The sequence below is a fragment of the Cucurbita pepo genome, chromosome 9, assembly GCF_057944985.1.
Source record: "Cucurbita pepo subsp. pepo isolate OVF chromosome 9, ASM5794498v1, whole genome shotgun sequence".
Lineage (NCBI taxonomy): Eukaryota > Viridiplantae > Streptophyta > Magnoliopsida > Cucurbitales > Cucurbitaceae > Cucurbita > Cucurbita pepo.
In genome coordinates, this window is record NC_141806.1 from 13,557,697 (window position 1) to 13,574,331 (window position 16,635).

The 16,635-nt window shown below is 38.6% G+C and overlaps 3 protein-coding genes across 4 annotated transcripts; 2 read left to right on the forward strand and 1 right to left on the reverse strand.

Annotated features, from left to right (window-relative positions):
- Positions 1-284: 284 nt before the first annotated feature.
- Positions 285-8,515, forward strand: LOC111802452 (quinolinate synthase, chloroplastic). 2 transcript variants are annotated; one of them, XM_023686827.2, is made up of 7 exons: positions 285-1,370; positions 2,062-2,346; positions 3,495-3,713; positions 3,801-3,980; positions 5,006-5,518; positions 6,684-6,845; positions 8,328-8,515. In XM_023686827.2, the coding sequence occupies exons 1-7, from the start codon at positions 642-644 to the stop codon at positions 8,376-8,378; spliced, it is 2,139 nt and encodes a 712-aa protein (XP_023542595.2). In that variant the 5' UTR covers positions 285-641; the 3' UTR covers positions 8,379-8,515. The 2 variants fall into 2 exon arrangements, with proteins under 2 accessions (XP_023542595.2, XP_086983362.1); XM_087127236.1 differs by lacking the exon at positions 2,062-2,346 and having other exon boundaries at positions 303-1,370.
- Positions 8,516-9,657: 1,142 nt separating this feature from the next.
- On the forward strand, positions 9,658-12,064 carry LOC111802590 (manganese-dependent ADP-ribose/CDP-alcohol diphosphatase). The gene is made up of 2 exons (XM_023687015.2): positions 9,658-9,791; positions 10,873-12,064. Exon 2 carries the CDS (start codon positions 10,894-10,896, stop codon positions 11,899-11,901), a length of 1,008 nt encoding a protein of 335 aa, XP_023542783.2. The 5' UTR covers positions 9,658-9,791; positions 10,873-10,893; the 3' UTR covers positions 11,902-12,064.
- Positions 12,065-13,136: 1,072 nt separating this feature from the next.
- LOC111802582 (high-affinity nitrate transporter 3.1) lies at positions 13,137-14,340 on the reverse strand. Its single transcript, XM_023687006.2, has 2 exons — positions 13,986-14,340; positions 13,137-13,866 (listed from the first exon to the last, which is right to left on the reverse strand). Exons 1-2 carry the CDS (start codon positions 14,113-14,115, stop codon positions 13,361-13,363), a joined length of 636 nt encoding a protein of 211 aa, XP_023542774.2. The 5' UTR covers positions 14,116-14,340; the 3' UTR covers positions 13,137-13,360.
- Between the last annotated feature and the right edge of the window lie 2,295 nt (positions 14,341-16,635).

The following is a 16,635-nucleotide window of genomic DNA, read 5'->3' on the forward strand; positions in this document are numbered from 1 at the left end:
GTTAAAAAGGAAAATTTACCTAAACATAGGTCCAATCAGCCGAACTTGGGTCGAACGGTCTGAATTTGGGTCGCTCGAGTTCCCCGTTCATGGGTCGGCCACCTAGATCAAGTGTGTGCCTTAAAGTAGAATGCTATGCTAGCAGAAACAAAGTAATTGCTAAAGATTGAGCCATTGAGCTAAGGTATGTACCTTCCAAGAGTAGCTCGTTGATGATCTAACAAAACCCTTGTCTGAGTCGTTGCTCCCTCATTGAGTGTCTAATGCCGATGGCTGAGGGCCATGACACAATCCCATTCATGAGAACCATTTGTTTCCACAGCCATCGCTTTCATCTCTTCATTTCCAATGGCTACTTTTTCTTTCCATCAAATCCTCTTTTTCTGGACCCATCGAATGAACTGTCCCACTTCCCATGATTTGCTTCATGTCTCTCGTGTCTCCCTGCTTAATTTGGAGCATAATGACCAAAGAAATTCCGGACCTTGTATTTAACTAATGGCTATACTCTCTCCGCCACTCTCTCTCTGTTTCCGTGTCAGACTTTTCTTGTGCTGCTCTGGCGAATCGTGTAAGCCCCACAGCTAGATACCCACCTCCCCCTTTATCCTTGCGACCCTTTGGTTTGTTCCCTTCTTGCAATGGTGTCCTCTACGATCATGGCTAGTAGAGCGACCACTTCCTCTGTTTTCTCCTTTTGTTCAAACCCAAATTCTAAGAGTACCCATGTGAAATTTCTTGCTCAAAAACCTCCCATACCGTTCTTCGAGACCCATAAATGCATTCAATCACTAAAATCCCATACCCAAAATCTCAGCTCTCGTTTCGCCTGCTCTGCTGCGACCCTTTCGCCGTCTTCTACCACTGAGCTTGTTCCCTTTAAGCTTCATCGCTTGATTGAGGAATTCGAGTCAATATCCGAGCCGGTCGATAGAGTGAAACGGTTGCTACGTTATGCGAGTCTTCTCCCTCCTTACGGTGCGAGAAATGACTCGAATCGGGTCATGGGGTGTACGGCGCAGGTGTGGTTGGAAGTTAGGATTGATCAAGAGGGCAAGATGAGGTTCGCTGCTGATAGTGATTCGGAAATCTCTAAAGGGTTTTGCTCGTGTTTGATTTCGGTGCTTGATGGTGCGTTGCCAGAGGATGTTCTTAGGTTGAAGACGGAGGATTTGGTGGCTCTGAATGTGGGGTTGCCGGTTCGAGAGCGATCGAGAGTAAATACTTGGTACAATGTTTTGATTAGTATGCAAAAGAGAACTAAGGGTTTGATTGCGGAGCTTGAAGGGAAATTGCCATTTGAGGCGTTTCCATCTCTGGTTGTGAGTGCTGATGGAATTCATGCTAAAGGAAGCTATGCTGAAGCTCAGGTTAGTGATGGTAGAAAATGAAGAACAGAGAGCTGCGTGTTCCTATTTGTTAATATTAGACAACCCTGCATGGGTATCATTATGATATTGTATATCATTCTATTTCACTCACTAGAGCACATGCATGGCCTTAGAGCATGTTTTTCACTGTAGTGGAGTAGGTATGTGTAACATTCGTGATTCCAGTCAAAGTTTTTAAATTGTGTCTGTCAGGAAGAGGTTTTCACACCCATCGAGGTGGGATCTCACAATCCACCCCCTTTGGGAGCGAGTGGCACTCGTTCCCTTTCTCCAATTGATGTGGGACCCCCCAATCCACTCCGATTTAGGACCCAGTGTCCTTGCTGGCCCACCACCTCGTGTCCACCCCCTTCGAGGCTCAACTTTCTCGCTGGCACATCCTTTGGTGTTTGACTCTGATACCATTTGTAACAGACCTAACTCATCGCTAGCAAATATTGTGTTCTTTGGGCTTTCCCTGTCAGGCTTCCCCTAGGGAGAGATTTCCACACCTTTATAAAAAATGTTTCGTTCTCGTGGGATCTCTTTTGGAAAAAGTTAGAATTTGGTTTGATTTGTTGATGTTTTGTATGTTATGGGTGGCAGATTTGGATGTTCTACATCAGTTTTTCATTGTTATATGTTGTAATTGGTTTGTGGTAGCAGTTCATTTATTCAAGTTTCTCTTCAGGCAAGATATTTGTTTCCAAATGATTCTACGGTGAAAGAACTTGTTAAAGTTCTAAAGGAGAAGAAAATTGGTGTTGTTGCACACTTTTACATGGATCCTGAAGTTCAAGGAGTCTTAACTGCTGCCCGGAAGGAATGGCCTCACATTTATATATCTGATTCATTGGTAATGGCAGATATGGCTGTCAAGATGGCCAAAGATGGATGCCAATTTGTAACAGTACTTGGAGTCGACTTCATGTCGGAAAATGTGCGTGCAATTCTTGATCAAGCTGGCTTTGGAGAGGTGCATCTTCTTCCTCTCAAGTTTCTTAACTTTTTATCGTTATCTAATAGATATATAAGATGAGCTGACCGTGAAAGTAAGTCACGAGCGGTAACAGCCCAAGCCCACCGCTAGCAGATATCGTCCTCTTTGGACTTTTTCTTTCGGGCTTTCCCTCAAGGTTTTTAAAACGTGTCTGCTAGGGAGAGGTTTCCACACCTTTATAAAGAATGTTTCGTTCTCTTCCCCAACTGATGTGGGATATCAGAATTCACCCCCTTCGAGGCCCAACGTCCTTGCTGGCACTCGTTCTCTTCTCTAATGGATGTGGGACCCTCCAACCCACCCTCCTGTGGGGCCCAACGTTCTTACTGGCACACTGTCTTGTGTCCATCCCCTTCAGAGCTCAGCCTCCTCGCTAGCACATTTGTAACAACTCAAGCCCACAACTAGCAGATATTGTCCTCTTTGGGCCTCCCCTTTCGGGTTTTCCCCTCAATGTTTTTAAAACGCGTCTGTCAGAGAGAGATTTTTACACCCTTGTAAAGAATGTTTCGTTCTCCTCCCCAACCGTAGTGTGATATTGCAATTCATCCCCTTCGGGACCCAACATCCTCGCTGGCACATGTTCTCTTCTCCAATCGATATGGGACCCCCCAATCTACCCCTTCGGCCCAACGTCTTTACTGGCACACCATCTCGTGTTCACTCCCCTTCGGGGCTCAGCCTCCTCGCTGGCACATCGCCCAGTGTCTGTCTTTGATACCATTTGTAACAGCCTAAGTCCACTGCTAACAGATATTGTCCTCTTTGGGCTTTCTCTTTCGAGCTTTCCTTCAAGGTTTTTAAAACGCGTCTGTTAGGGAGAGGTTTTCACACACTTGTAAAGAATGTTTCGTTCTCCTCCCCAACCAATGTGGGATCTCGCAGATGAGGTAACTTACTCAAAAGCTTACTTTCTATTCCTAATATCTGAACCTTCCCATGCCGGATATCCATTAAAGCCTCTTAGAAGTTGCCTTCTAACCTCTTGAGTGTATAGATAAAACTTGTTCACTTTACATCACAGTACGTTTCTTTACCTAATATAGATAAGCTCAGGTGCTGCTGATCCAATTATTTAGCGGTGGAACGATTAAGATATTGATAATGGTTCCATATATATGCAGGTAGGTGTGTACAGGATGTCTGATGAACAAATCAGTTGCTCCTTGGCTGATGCTGCTGCTACTCCTTCTTATATGAACTATCTTGAAATGGCTTCAAGGGAGTCTCCCTCCCTGCATGTTATCTACATAAATACATCATTAGAAACTAAAGCCTATGCTCATGAGCTTGTGCCTACGATCACGTGTACTTCTTCTAATGTCATGCAAACAATTTTGCAGGTAAAGAACACTCCCATTTGCATTTGTTCTGATTCTTATCGATCTTTTAGCAGCAAGTAAAATCGACTTGGAAATGCCCTGTTACAGGGTTTTGCTCAAGTACCAGAATTAAATGTTTGGTATGGACCTGATTCCTACATGGGTGCAAATATTGTAGAACTTTTGCAGCAGCTGACCAAGATGACAGATGATGAAATTGCAAAGATTCATCCAAATCATAGTAGGGACTCAATTAGATCGTTGCTCCCTCGTCTGCACTACTATCAGGTTTTTTTTCAAACGTGCTTTTCTTGTTTTTGCTTTCTGTTTTGTAACAGCCCAAGCCCAAGCCCACCGGCAGTAGGTATTGTCCTTTTTGGGTTCCCCTCAAGGTTTTAAAACGCGACGGCTAGGGAGAGGTTTTCACACCTCTTCAAAGAATGTTTTGTTTCCCTCTCCCATCGATGTGGGATCTCACAATCCACTTACTTCAGGGCTCAGCTTCTTCACTGGCACACCGCGTTTGGCTCTGATACCATTTGTAACAGTCCAAGCTCATACTAGCAAATATTGTCTTATTTAGGCTTTCCCTTCTGGGCTTCCCCTTAAGGTTTTAAAACGCATATGCTAGCGAGAGGTTTCCACACCCTTCTAAAGAATGTTTCGTTCCCTTTTTCAATCAATGTGGAATCTCACAATCCACCCCCTTCGAGACTCAGCATCCTCGCTGGCACACCCCCCCAATGTCTGGCTCTGATACCGTTTGTAACAGCCTAAGTCCAACACTAGCAGATATTGTCTCTTTGGGTTTTCCCTTCCGGGCAACCTCAAAGTTTTAGAACACGGTTGCTAGGGAGAGGTTTTCACACCCTTCTAAGGAATGTTTCGTTGGTGTGGAATCTCTCAATCCACCCCTTTCGGGACTTAGTGTCCTCACTGGCACACTGCCCGATGTCGGCTCTGATACCATTTGTAATAGCCCAAGCCCACCGCTAGCAAATATTGTTCTCTTTGGGCTTTCCCTTCCAAGCTTCCCTTCAAGGTTTTAAAACGCGTATGCTAGGGAGAGATTTCCATACCCTTCTAAAGAATATTTCGTTCCCCTCTCCAATCAACGTGAAATCTCACATTTTCACCCTTTTATCTTCATCATGGGCTTTGATTGAACATGCATGTATAAATCTTGTACCTCAACTATCCTTTTGGATCATGATATCTTTGCAGATTGTGTTGATTGCAGAACCTTCACTAGCCTATTTACCTACAGATTATCATCATCATCACTTGATATAATTGATGTCTTCTAATTTCAGGAAGGTACATGCATTGTTCATCATCTTTTCGGGCACGAAGTTGTGGAGAAGATAAATGAAATGTACTGTGACGCATTCCTTACTGCTCACTTTGAAGTTCCTGGAGAAATGTTTGCCTTAGCAATGGAAGCAAAAAGAAGAGGAATGGGAATTGTAGGTTCCACCCAGAACATATTAGACTTCATAATACAAAGGGTGCAAGAAGCTTTAGACAGAAATGTTAATGAACATCTACAGTTTGTGTTGGGAACAGAATCTGGAATGATAACTTCAATTGTTGCAGCTGTTCGTAATTTATTAAGTCCTTCAAAAACCACTTCTGGAGGAGCAAAGATCAATGTAGAGATTGTCTTTCCTGTGTCGTCGGATTCAGTGACAAGCACGTCATCAAGTTCGACCCCAGGCCGAAAATCGGTTGCGCTTGGTGAGATCAATTTGCCTGTAGTACCTGGAGTTTCGAGTGGGGAGGGATGTTCTATTCATGGTGGTTGTGCATCTTGTCCATACATGAAGGTTAGTATATATTTAGTTAATTTACGCCCCGTTCGATAATCGGTTGGTTTTTGAAAATTAAGCTTATAAACATTTCCATCAATGAAAACTGTACGGCCCAAGCTCACCTCTAGTAGATATTGTCTTATTTGGCTTTCCCTTCGGAGCTTTTCCTCAAGGTTTGAAATGTGTCTAAGGGAGAGAGGTTTTCACACCCAGGAATTCTTCATTCCCCTCTCTAACCGATTTGGGATCTCACAATCCACCCCCTTGGAGGACTAGGGTCCTCGCTAACACACACACTATTTCCACCAATGAAAACTATACAGCCCAAGCCCACCGCCAGTAGATATTGTCCTCTTTGGCTTTCCCTTATGAGCTTTTCCTCAAGGTTTTAAAATGTGTCTACTAGGGAGAGAGGTTTTCACACCCAGGAATGCTTCGTTCCCCTCGTTATCCGATTTGGGACCTCACAATCCACCCCTTTGGAGGACCAGCGTCCTCGCTGACACACTGCCCAATGTGTGGCTCTGGTACCATTTGTAAGAGCCCAAGCCCAATGTTAGCAGATATTGTTCTCTTTGGGTTTTCCCTTTTGAGCTTCCCCTCACCAACCGATGTGGGACCTCACAATCCACCTCTTACGGAACCAACATCCTTGCACACTACTCTAGCTCTAATACCATTTGTAACCACCCAAACTCATCTCTAGTAGATTGTCTTTTTTGGGTTTTTCCAAGCCCAATGTTAGCAGATATTGTTCTCTTTGGGTTTTCCCTTTTGAGCTTCCGCTCACCAACCGATGTGGGACCTCACAATCCACCTCTTAGGGAACCAACATCCTTACACACTACTCTAGCTCTAATACCATTTGTAACCACCCAAACTCATCGCTAGTAGATTGTCTTTTTTGGGTTTTTCTTTCCGCGGCGCGTCTACCGGGAGAAGTTTCCACACACTTGGCACAAATGTTTGGTTTCTCTCTCCGACGTGGGACCTAACAAAAGTATATATATATATATATATATATATATATATATATATATATATATATATATATATATATATATAGATAGATATAGATATAGTTTTTAGTGTTATTAGTAGAATTGTGCTGATGTGATGCGATGTGATCTGATGAAACTTGGTGTGGAATTCTGATACTGTCTTGTTTGGGATCATCCAGATGAATTCTCTCAGCTCTCTTATGAAAGTTTGTCAAGAGCTACCCCATAACAAAACTGCTATCTCAGCTTATGAAGCCAAGAGATTCAAACTGCACACAGTAACTGGAAAATCAGTTGCAGATATTGGATGCGAACCAATTTTGCACATGAGAGATTTCCAGGTTTGTTCCTTTGAATCTGCTACTCTTTCGAGTTGTCTGGTTTAACGTTCTTGTTTCTTGTTTCGGGTTTTGTGAACTAGAAACATTCGATAACTATAAACAAGAAACCGGGACGTTAGCTTGGAAATCTGCCACTCTTCGGAGTTGTCTGGTCTAGCGTTTTTGTTTCTTGTTTCGGGTTTTGTGAGCTAGAAACATTTGATAACGATAAACAAGAAACCGGGACATTTGCTTGGAAATCTGCAACTCTTCGGAGTTGTCTGGTCTAACGTTTTTGTTTCTTGTTTCTTGTTTCTTGTTTCGGGTTTTATGAACTAGGAACATTCGATAACTATAAACAAGAAACTGGGACGTTAGCTTGGAAATCTGCTACTCTTCGGAGTTGTCTGGTCTAGCGTTTTTGTTTCTTGTTTCGGGTTTTGTGAGCTAGAAACATTTGATAACGATAAACAAGAAACCGGGACATTTGCTTGGAAATCTGCAACTCTTCGGAGTTGTCTGGTCTAACGTTTTTGTTTCTTGTTTCTTGTTTCTTGTTTCGGGTTTTATGAACTAGGAACATTCGATAACTATAAACAAGAAACCGGGACGTTAGCTTGGAAATCTGCCACTCTTCGGAGTTGTCTGGTCTAGCGTTTTTGTTTCTTGTTTCGGGTTTTGTGAGCTAGAAACATTTGATAACGATAAACAAGAAACCGGGACATTTGCTTGGAAATCTGCAACTCTTCGGAGTTGTCTGGTCTAACGTTTTTGTTTCTTGTTTCTTGTTTCTTGTTTCGGGTTTTATGAACTAGGAACATTCGATAACTATAAACAAGAAACTGGGACGTTAGCTTGGAAATCTGCTACTCTTCGGAGTTGTCTGGTCTAGCGTTTTTGTTTCTTGTTTCGGGTTTTGTGAGCTAGAAACATTTGATAACGATAAACAAGAAACCGGGACATTTGCTTGGAAATCTGCAACTCTTCGGAGTTGTCTGGTCTAACGTTTTTGTTTCTTGTTTCTTGTTTCTTGTTTCGGGTTTTATGAACTAGGAACATTCGATAACTATAAACAAGAAACCGGGACGTTAGCTTGGAAATCTGCCACTCTTCGGAGTTGTCTGGTCTAGCGTTTTTGTTTCTTGTTTCGGGTTTTGTGAGCTAGAAACATTTGATAACGATAAACAAGAAACCGGGACATTTGCTTGGAAATCTGCAACTCTTCGGAGTTGTCTGGTCTAACGTTTTTGTTTCTTGTTTCTTGTTTCTTGTTTCGGGTTTTATGAACTAGGAACATTCGATAACTATAAACAAGAAACTGGGACGTTAGCTTGGAAATCTGCTACTCTTCGGAGTTGTCTGGTCTAACGTTTTTGTTTCTTGTTTCTTGTTTCGGGTTTTGTGAACTAGAAACATTCGGAAACTCAAAACAAGAAACCGGATCGTATTCTCCTTGTTCATACTAATTGGTGTTGGATTCTTCCTGACTGAATCTTTCTTCAGGCTGCAAAACAGCTGCCGGAGAAACTTGTTCATCAGATCATGAACCGGTAATATCAATGGGGACAGTTTCAGCAAGTCAATCGGCTGCTGTTGTCCAAGGATGATTGTCTCTTGTGAGCCAAGTTTTCCCATTAGTTTGTTTTATTCGACTTTTGAATGGTATATTCCTTTAACTTTAGGCTCAAGTTGAGCTCTGTGCCTAATATATATAATTATTATTTCACAATCGCACTTTTGATGGCAGCGGACTTGCGATTGTGCGGTACTCACTTACCAGCAACAAGTGAGTTAAGCCAATTCGTTCTAGCGTTGCCTACGGCCAAGCGACGTATGCTCGAGCCTCTGGACCCAGTTTAAGAAGAAAGTTTTAGAAAACGGGGTAGAGAGATTTCAAAAGAGAGTTTTGAAAGTAAGATTTGAAAGATTGAAATTTATGTTATATGTGATGAAGTAAAAAGGCAATAACAACGGCTTACAACATATAACTATCGGGTAGAGAGAAGTTGACAACTAGTCATATCCCCTATTGTACATTTCGGGGCACTTTTGTCCAAGCGGGTGTAGACATGATTCTGGTGAACGATCATACACCCCCGTATTGACCTGATATGAAATGGTAAAGGCCTATTTAAGATGAAAGCATGAAAAAATGGCTTGGAACGGGCATGCAACCATAAGCAACATGCCTTGGACAAGCATGACCTTGACATCCTCCCCCATTCAATTGGTTGATGTCCCGGTCAACTGACTCGAACAAGCAAGACTGGGACATCTGTCATGTGACCATAAGCAACATGTTTTGGACAAGCATGACGGTTACATCCTCCTTGTCAACAGATTCAGATAAGCAAGATTAGGACATCTGTCAAATTTTTAAAAAATTTAATAATAATTTTAAATTTTTAAAAATGTCTAAAAAAATACCTCTAAATTTTAAAATGTTAATGATTTATTAAAAAATATATATTTTTATCAAATTTCATAAATAATTTATTTTAATATTATAAGTAAAAGTGAAAGTCACTTAATTAATTTAAAGAAATAAAAAATAATTAAACTCGTTGACAAGTCTGTATTTTATTTTTAAAAAAACGTGAAATTACAAAATTAATCTTGGAATTTAGTGTTTATTTCATTTTTATAATTTAATATTTGTTAAAATCTTTTTTAAAAAAGAAATTCATAATTTAACCCTTAAAAATGACGTCATTGATTGGATTGGGCCACGTAGCAAGGCTTATCCCGATACCGGTAAGTCAGTCAAAGGGCAATATAATAATTACAATATATAGTTAAGGCTATTTCGGTCATTTCGATTTCAACAAACTACTCTCAGCGGCTAATCGCCTTCTTTGGCTTCTCCATTTTTGTTTTCTTCTATTTCGCTGAACTTGCCTGAACGGCGCATTGTTGATTCTCTTATCATTTTTTTTTTCATTTCTCTCAGGAATCGGGAGGAATCAGGTAATTTGAATTATGAATTTCCCTCCGATTTCGTTTATGTTTTTCCCATTCATGAAGGAGTTCGATTATCTGTTTCATTTGTTTTGCGATTAGCGTTTGATGTTCTTCGTTATTCGTTGAGGTTTTTGGCTTAATCTGGCGTTATTTTTAAGTATAATGCCTGAGTATTCGATCTTTTTGTTCATGAGTTGCTTTCAATTTGCTCTTTAAGGGCTTTTTTATGCTTTCCGAGTTTCGAGTTGATCGATATGTTGCTGCATTGGGAACTTTCTCGAGTTCGAACATCTGCTTGCTGTTTGTTTAGGCTTTGGGGTTTACTTGTTTTGTTTAGTTATTAGAAGAAGATTTTAGAACGCCTTGGCTATTAATGTCTGTGCTCTCTGATTCATGATTTGGGTTTAATTTTGAACCATATACAACAATCTAGTGAATTGATGGTAGGAGTTTTGATGGGTAGATTTATTCTCATGGAGATAATTGTTATATCAGGTTAAAAGAAATACTGGTTAGGAATCACGAACCTCCACAATGGTATGATATTGTCCACTTTGAGCATTAAGGCTTGACTCCTTCTTTGGAGTTCTCAAACAAAGTACACCATTTGTTCGACACTTGAGTCACTTTTGACTACACCTTCGAAGCCCACAACTTCTTTGTTCGACATTTGAGGATTATATTTACATGACTAAGTTAAGGACATGTCTCTAATACCATGTTAGGAATCGCGACTCTCCACAATAGTATAATATTGTCCACTTTGAGCATAAGCTCTCATGGCTTTGCCTTGGGCTTCCCCAAAAGGTCTCGTGCCAGTGGAGATGTATTCCTTACTTATAAACCCATATCATTCCCTAAATTAGCCAATGTGAGACTCCCTCCCAACGATTCTCAACAAAGACTTCCGTAGATTAATTGTTCTATTTGTTGATGAGACATTTATAGCCTTAGGAAACTTTCTCCCCATGATTCATTTGATTGCATGATGACCACTTTTTGAACTTGGTGTAAACAACCAGCTATTTGGTTCTTCAAAAATTTCTCCTATGGCATCTTATTCTCATAATTCATGTTGTTCTGATAGGATTCACATGTTAACTACAATATGGCCTCTGCAAATGGAATAGGACGTATTCAAGGAAAGCAGCCATTATTTTCTTTTGGTGTTATTGCCGACGTTCAGTATGCTGATATTCTCGATGGTCGATCATTCCTCGGTACTCCCCGTTATTATCGACATAGTATTCTCGTCCTGAAAAGGGCAGTTCAAAGCTGGAACAACCAACAAAGGCTTAAATTCGTCCTAAATTTTGGAGATATTGTTGATGGATTTTGCCCCAAGGACCAATCTCTCAGCTCTATAAAGAAAGTAGTTAGTGAATTTGATAACTTTAATGGTCTGGTTTATCATATGATTGGAAACCATTGCCTCTACAATCTCCCTCGTAAAGAACTGCTTCCATTGTTGAAGATTCCAAGACTTGAGGGAGGTCATGCTTATTACGACTTTTCGCCTACTCCAGATTTCAGATTCGTCGTACTCGATGGCTACGATATAAGCGCTATCGGTTGGCCTAAGGGTCATCCTAATTCAGTAGAAGCTCTCAAGATTCTATCCCAAAAGAACCCAAATGCAGACAAGAACAGCCCCTCAGGATTGACTGGTTTAGAAAGAAGATACCTTATGTTCAATGGAGGAGTTGGTAAAGAACAGTTGAAATGGTTAGATAGTATACTTCAGGAAGCCACAAATTTAAAGCAAAAAGTGATTATTTGCTGTCATTTGCCTCTTGATCCTGGGGCGACATCTTTTGCAGCACTTTTATGGAACTACGACGAAGTAATGGACCTGATACACAGCTACAATTGTGTCAAAGTTTGCCTAGCTGGGCACAATCATAAGGGTGGATATGCCATTGATTCCCATGGAATACACCATAGAGTTCTTGAAGCTGCCCTCGAATGCCCCCCCGGCACCGATGCGTTCGGGTACATTGATGTGTTTAGTGATGGTCTATATCTTACTGCTACCGACCGGATGAGTAGCTCGAAAATGCTTTTCGATTCCGCTTGTGACTGTGAGAATGGCTACATTACAACTTCTACATTATAGAACATTTACAGTGTATGTATTTCATGGTCATAAGTATGTAGCGATTTCAAAAGGGAAAACTATTAAATTTTAATATAGATTCCCTTGTAGATAGGGCTGAGGAGCCGCTGTCAAAGATCAGGTGGAACAAGAAAATGAAGAACTTTTTCATAATTGTAGCAAATTTCCCTTTTGTGAATAGATGCATATTTTAAAAAATATATATATTACATTTTTTTTAAGGTTTGAAACTTGCAATTTATTCGAGAATAAATATTGGAATTTTTACTATCAGGCCATAATGATTAGGTGTAAAGCGTCGGTAGGTGACTTTTTAAGTTTGCTGTCTAATTCGAGAGATCAACCCTAGACATCTGCTCTCTAATTCGAGAGATCAACCCTAGACATCTGCTCTCTAATTCGAGAGATCAACCCTAGACATCTGCTCTGCTCTCTAATTCGAGAGATCAATTCTAGACTGGCGGTAGAAACTACCAAACTGGAGTATAGTAGGCTTGATGAATACTTACAAGGGCTCAGCTTTTTCTACCAAACTGGAGTACGGGCTCAGCTTTTTCTACCAAACTGGAGTACAGTAAGCTTTACAACAGCTTTTTCTACCAAACTGGAGTACAGTAGGCTTTACAAGGGCTCAGCTTTTTCTACCAAACTGGAGTACACTAGGCTTGATGAATACTTACAAGGGCTCAGCTTCTATAGTCTCATGCCCTAGATTACGATCACGAGTATTTCTATTATAGCTATAGAACCCACTATAGCTTGGCTATTGGAATCATTTATTCCCTTCTAGAAGGATACTACCAGGGCTCAACTTCTACAACTTCATGCCCTAGATCACGAATATTTTTAGTATAGCAATAGAGCCTATTATAGCAACTACTAGAATCATTTATTTCTTTATATTTCAGCTTCAGAGTTGACTTCGAATATTTTTATTATAGCAATAGAGTCTACTATAGCTCATTGGAATCATTTATTTATGTCTATTTCAGCTTTAGAGTTGACTTCGTAATAAGGAGCGATGCATTATATCTAAGACTCAAGCTCATTAAATTGACTTTTTAAAAAAAAATAAAAATAAAAAACACACCCCAAACAAACCTAACACGATCACCTAACTTATCTCCAGCATCCTTCAAGGCTTGACTCAAAGAAAAAAAGATAATCTCCATCAATCAATCAATGGTTGAATTTTTTTATGAAAAAAGCTATGAATTTGTATCAAACCCAATAAATGAAAACCCCAAAGTCCAAATTTTCAAATATTTTCATTTAAATTTTTCACATCAAACATTAGACACATTAATATCATATTATATATCATAAAATTATAGTACAAGAGAAACACAAATCACAAAAAGACTAAAAAAAAGAACTCATAAAATCTACTCTTCACCAAGCAGATCGCCATTGATGCAAAGCTTTAAAAGGGAACCTCAAAACAGAGCGAAGTTCCCACTTAGTGCCCCTCCGCCGCCGCCGCCGCCTTCTTCGCCTGCCTCTTACCGGCGATGAAGAATCCGGTCAAAGACAGCACAGAGAAAGCACTGAAACAACCAGAAGCAATATCGAGGGAGACATGGCGACCAGAGATAGCTTCGATTTGGAACAAATTTGTGCCTTTCTTTTCGTCCGTCGTTTGTCCGTACGCCACTTCATCGCCGGCGGAATTGAACGCGTAAGCACGCACGAAGAAAGTCGCCGTCGGAATGTCACGCTCCACCGTCCACTCAGCCTTTTGAACCGTCTTGTTCGACGGATTGTATGGCTTCTCCACGATTTGGAATTGACAAGTCTTGTCCTTTGCAAGATCGTCCTCTGTTTTCCTCCACGCACGGTCCACTTGGCTCACCGGCGCATAGCAGAGTTTCACCTTCACGGATTTGTAAGCCAAATCCGATCCAACTTTTGCAGCTCCATTAAGAACCCATGACACACTGATTTTATCAACACCCGCTTTGAGAACTGCAAAAAAAAAAAAAAACAGAAACCCAGATGTTAAAAACCGCTAAACTATGAGTTTTTGATTCAGATCTGTGTTGGAAGCATCAGAAATTTGAGTTATGGGAGGTGAAAGTTCTTACCTTGTCCAGATTTTGGAGAAGCAGTGACCTCCAAATTTCTTGGGATAGAAGATAGATGGATATGTCCATGAGAGAACCCCAAGAAACAGAGCAGAAACAGAGCAGTCAGAGGAAACCCATGAGCAGCCATTGTTGATTTAAGGTTTAAGCTCTCAAGTTTCAGAGATAATCTCAGATTTGATGAAGTTAATGGCAGAAATTGGGATTGGTTTGGTTTAAATAGAGATGAAGAGGGAAGAAGTCAAAAGAGGCCAAGTTGGGGATGAGAATTTGAGGAAGAATGAATATCCTTTGAATATTAAGAAACAGGGGAGCTCTGGCTCTAAAGTGCAATGAAGAGACAGAAGAGGAGAAGGGTTTGGCTTAAAATATGAAATTGAAAGGGGAATTAGGGTTTTGTTTATTGGGTTGACTTTGGATTTGCACCGCCCAAAAAAAAAAAAAAAAAAAAAACCCTAATTCCTTTACTGACCTGGAACTTTGCTCGGGAAATCTCGATTTTCTTTCTGTTAGCTAACCGAGAACCGAATTGCATTTGACATCTCCATTCTCACCGTTTAAATTGAGGGAAGGAACAGTAACAGATTTCTTTTTGTTAGCTAAACATGACTAAAAACCGGAATTACATTTCTCATCCCCATTTTGTCCGTAACTGTGTTCTTATTTAGTTAGTAAATAAATAAATATTTTTTTTAAAAAAATTATATTGTGCATTATACTATATAAATATTATTGGGTTTATTTTAGGTTATTTTACATTTTTTAAAATCGAAATTATATTAAAAAATAAAAATTATTATTATTATTATTTTATATAATAGAAAAAATATTACCCGAGGAACTCAATACCGGCGAATTCTTAGTGGAATCCCACTTCGATCTTAAAAATGGACAAATAACTTCACGAAAATGGATAATGAAATAAGAGGTAAGGACGTAGACAGAGAAGATTTTCCTGTCTCTCCCCGACATCTCTAGTCTCTATAATTTAGAAAAAGATAAAATTTAGTATCTATGATTGTCACATAGATAGACTGCAAATCATAAAAACTAAATTCTAATTTTAAAAATTATATGAACTAAATTTATATTTTTTTCGTAATTTTTTAATATTAAAAAAAATCTTACGAACAAAAAAAATATTCATACTTTCGTATGATGGTGATCTGTTTCTCTTTCGAGGTACGGTGGGGTTAGTTGAGCTTTGTGAAAAGGCAAAGGGCAACGATATTAAGATGGTCTCTATTTCTGTAACGTCACGCATTTATTATATAATTTTCATCTGCTTCATGGTATGGTCAACCATACTCCCCCACCACATCCTGTGGGAGTTCCTAATCTATTTTATGGTTTAAAAATTATATGGTAATGACATCGCTAAAAATTAATTAATTTAATGTTATTTGAAATAAAGATGAAAATACCGATGGTGATGTATTGATGTCGATATACGTATACCGACATATCAAATTTCGTAATTAGACTTTAACGAAAACGTATTTAAGTCTTGAACGATCTTTTTTACGTTAATATATTATCAACAAATATCTTTATCGAGTCCATAATTTTATAATATTTAGATTATAATTATGGGTGCTCGTGAATTGGGTTGGATCAGCGTTTTAATTTGTTTTTAATGAAATTAAACGGTTATTTTGTAAAATTTTCAAATAATTAAAAATTATTTTTAAAAATGGTTGGAGAATAATAATAAAAAAATAATTACGAAATCAAATCAAATAAATATAATTACGAACAAAAATGTATTTTTTAAAATTAACCATAAATCCATAAAAAAAAATTATTTATTTGAACTCAATTCAACTGAACCTAAATTGTAGGGGTTGAGTTGGATGGATCAAGTTTTTCAAATCATCAAAGTTAATTCAAAAGTAATTGATAAGATCACAGTAAAAATACGATTTTTTCCCGAAGTCGAAAGGTAAAATTACGTGGAATAAGTGTAAAGTAGATAATTTCTCGGGATACTGAGAGATATATATATATTTTATAATAGAGACACGAGGCATAATATATAGCGGTATAAATATTTTTATATTAATCCTCATCCAAAGTCAATGCATAAGTAAACTCCAATCAGTTTCACATCATTTCTGTTCACACTCATACGAGTCATTTAATGAAAATTAAAATTTAATCCTTATAATTTTAAAAATTAGTATTATGGAGAGATACATTTATCTAACACGAAATTGTAGTAGGAATATTAATATTTACAAATTAGTCCTTATCAACAGTCAACTCATTGACTATTTATAAGTTTATAGTTGTCTTTTTATATATATACATAAGGGCAAATAATTTATTATAAATTAATATAATGTTTTAAATTAGATAGCTAAAATTAAAAGAATAAAACCAACACGCATACATTGAATTTAAAATAAATAAATAAACCTAATTTACTTTATGTATTTAATTATTATCTAATATAAATTAACTAAATAATATAATATTCGATTTTCTACAACTATTTTAACTTTTATTTTTGGATTTAAGTTCATGAACAAAATTTGACTGCAAAATTCTTATTGGTTGTCGTGTAGTTCTGATTTATTTCTAGCTAAATTATATATTAAAAAAAAAACTGTCTTTTTAATTTATTTAAAAAAGATTAATATTATTTTTT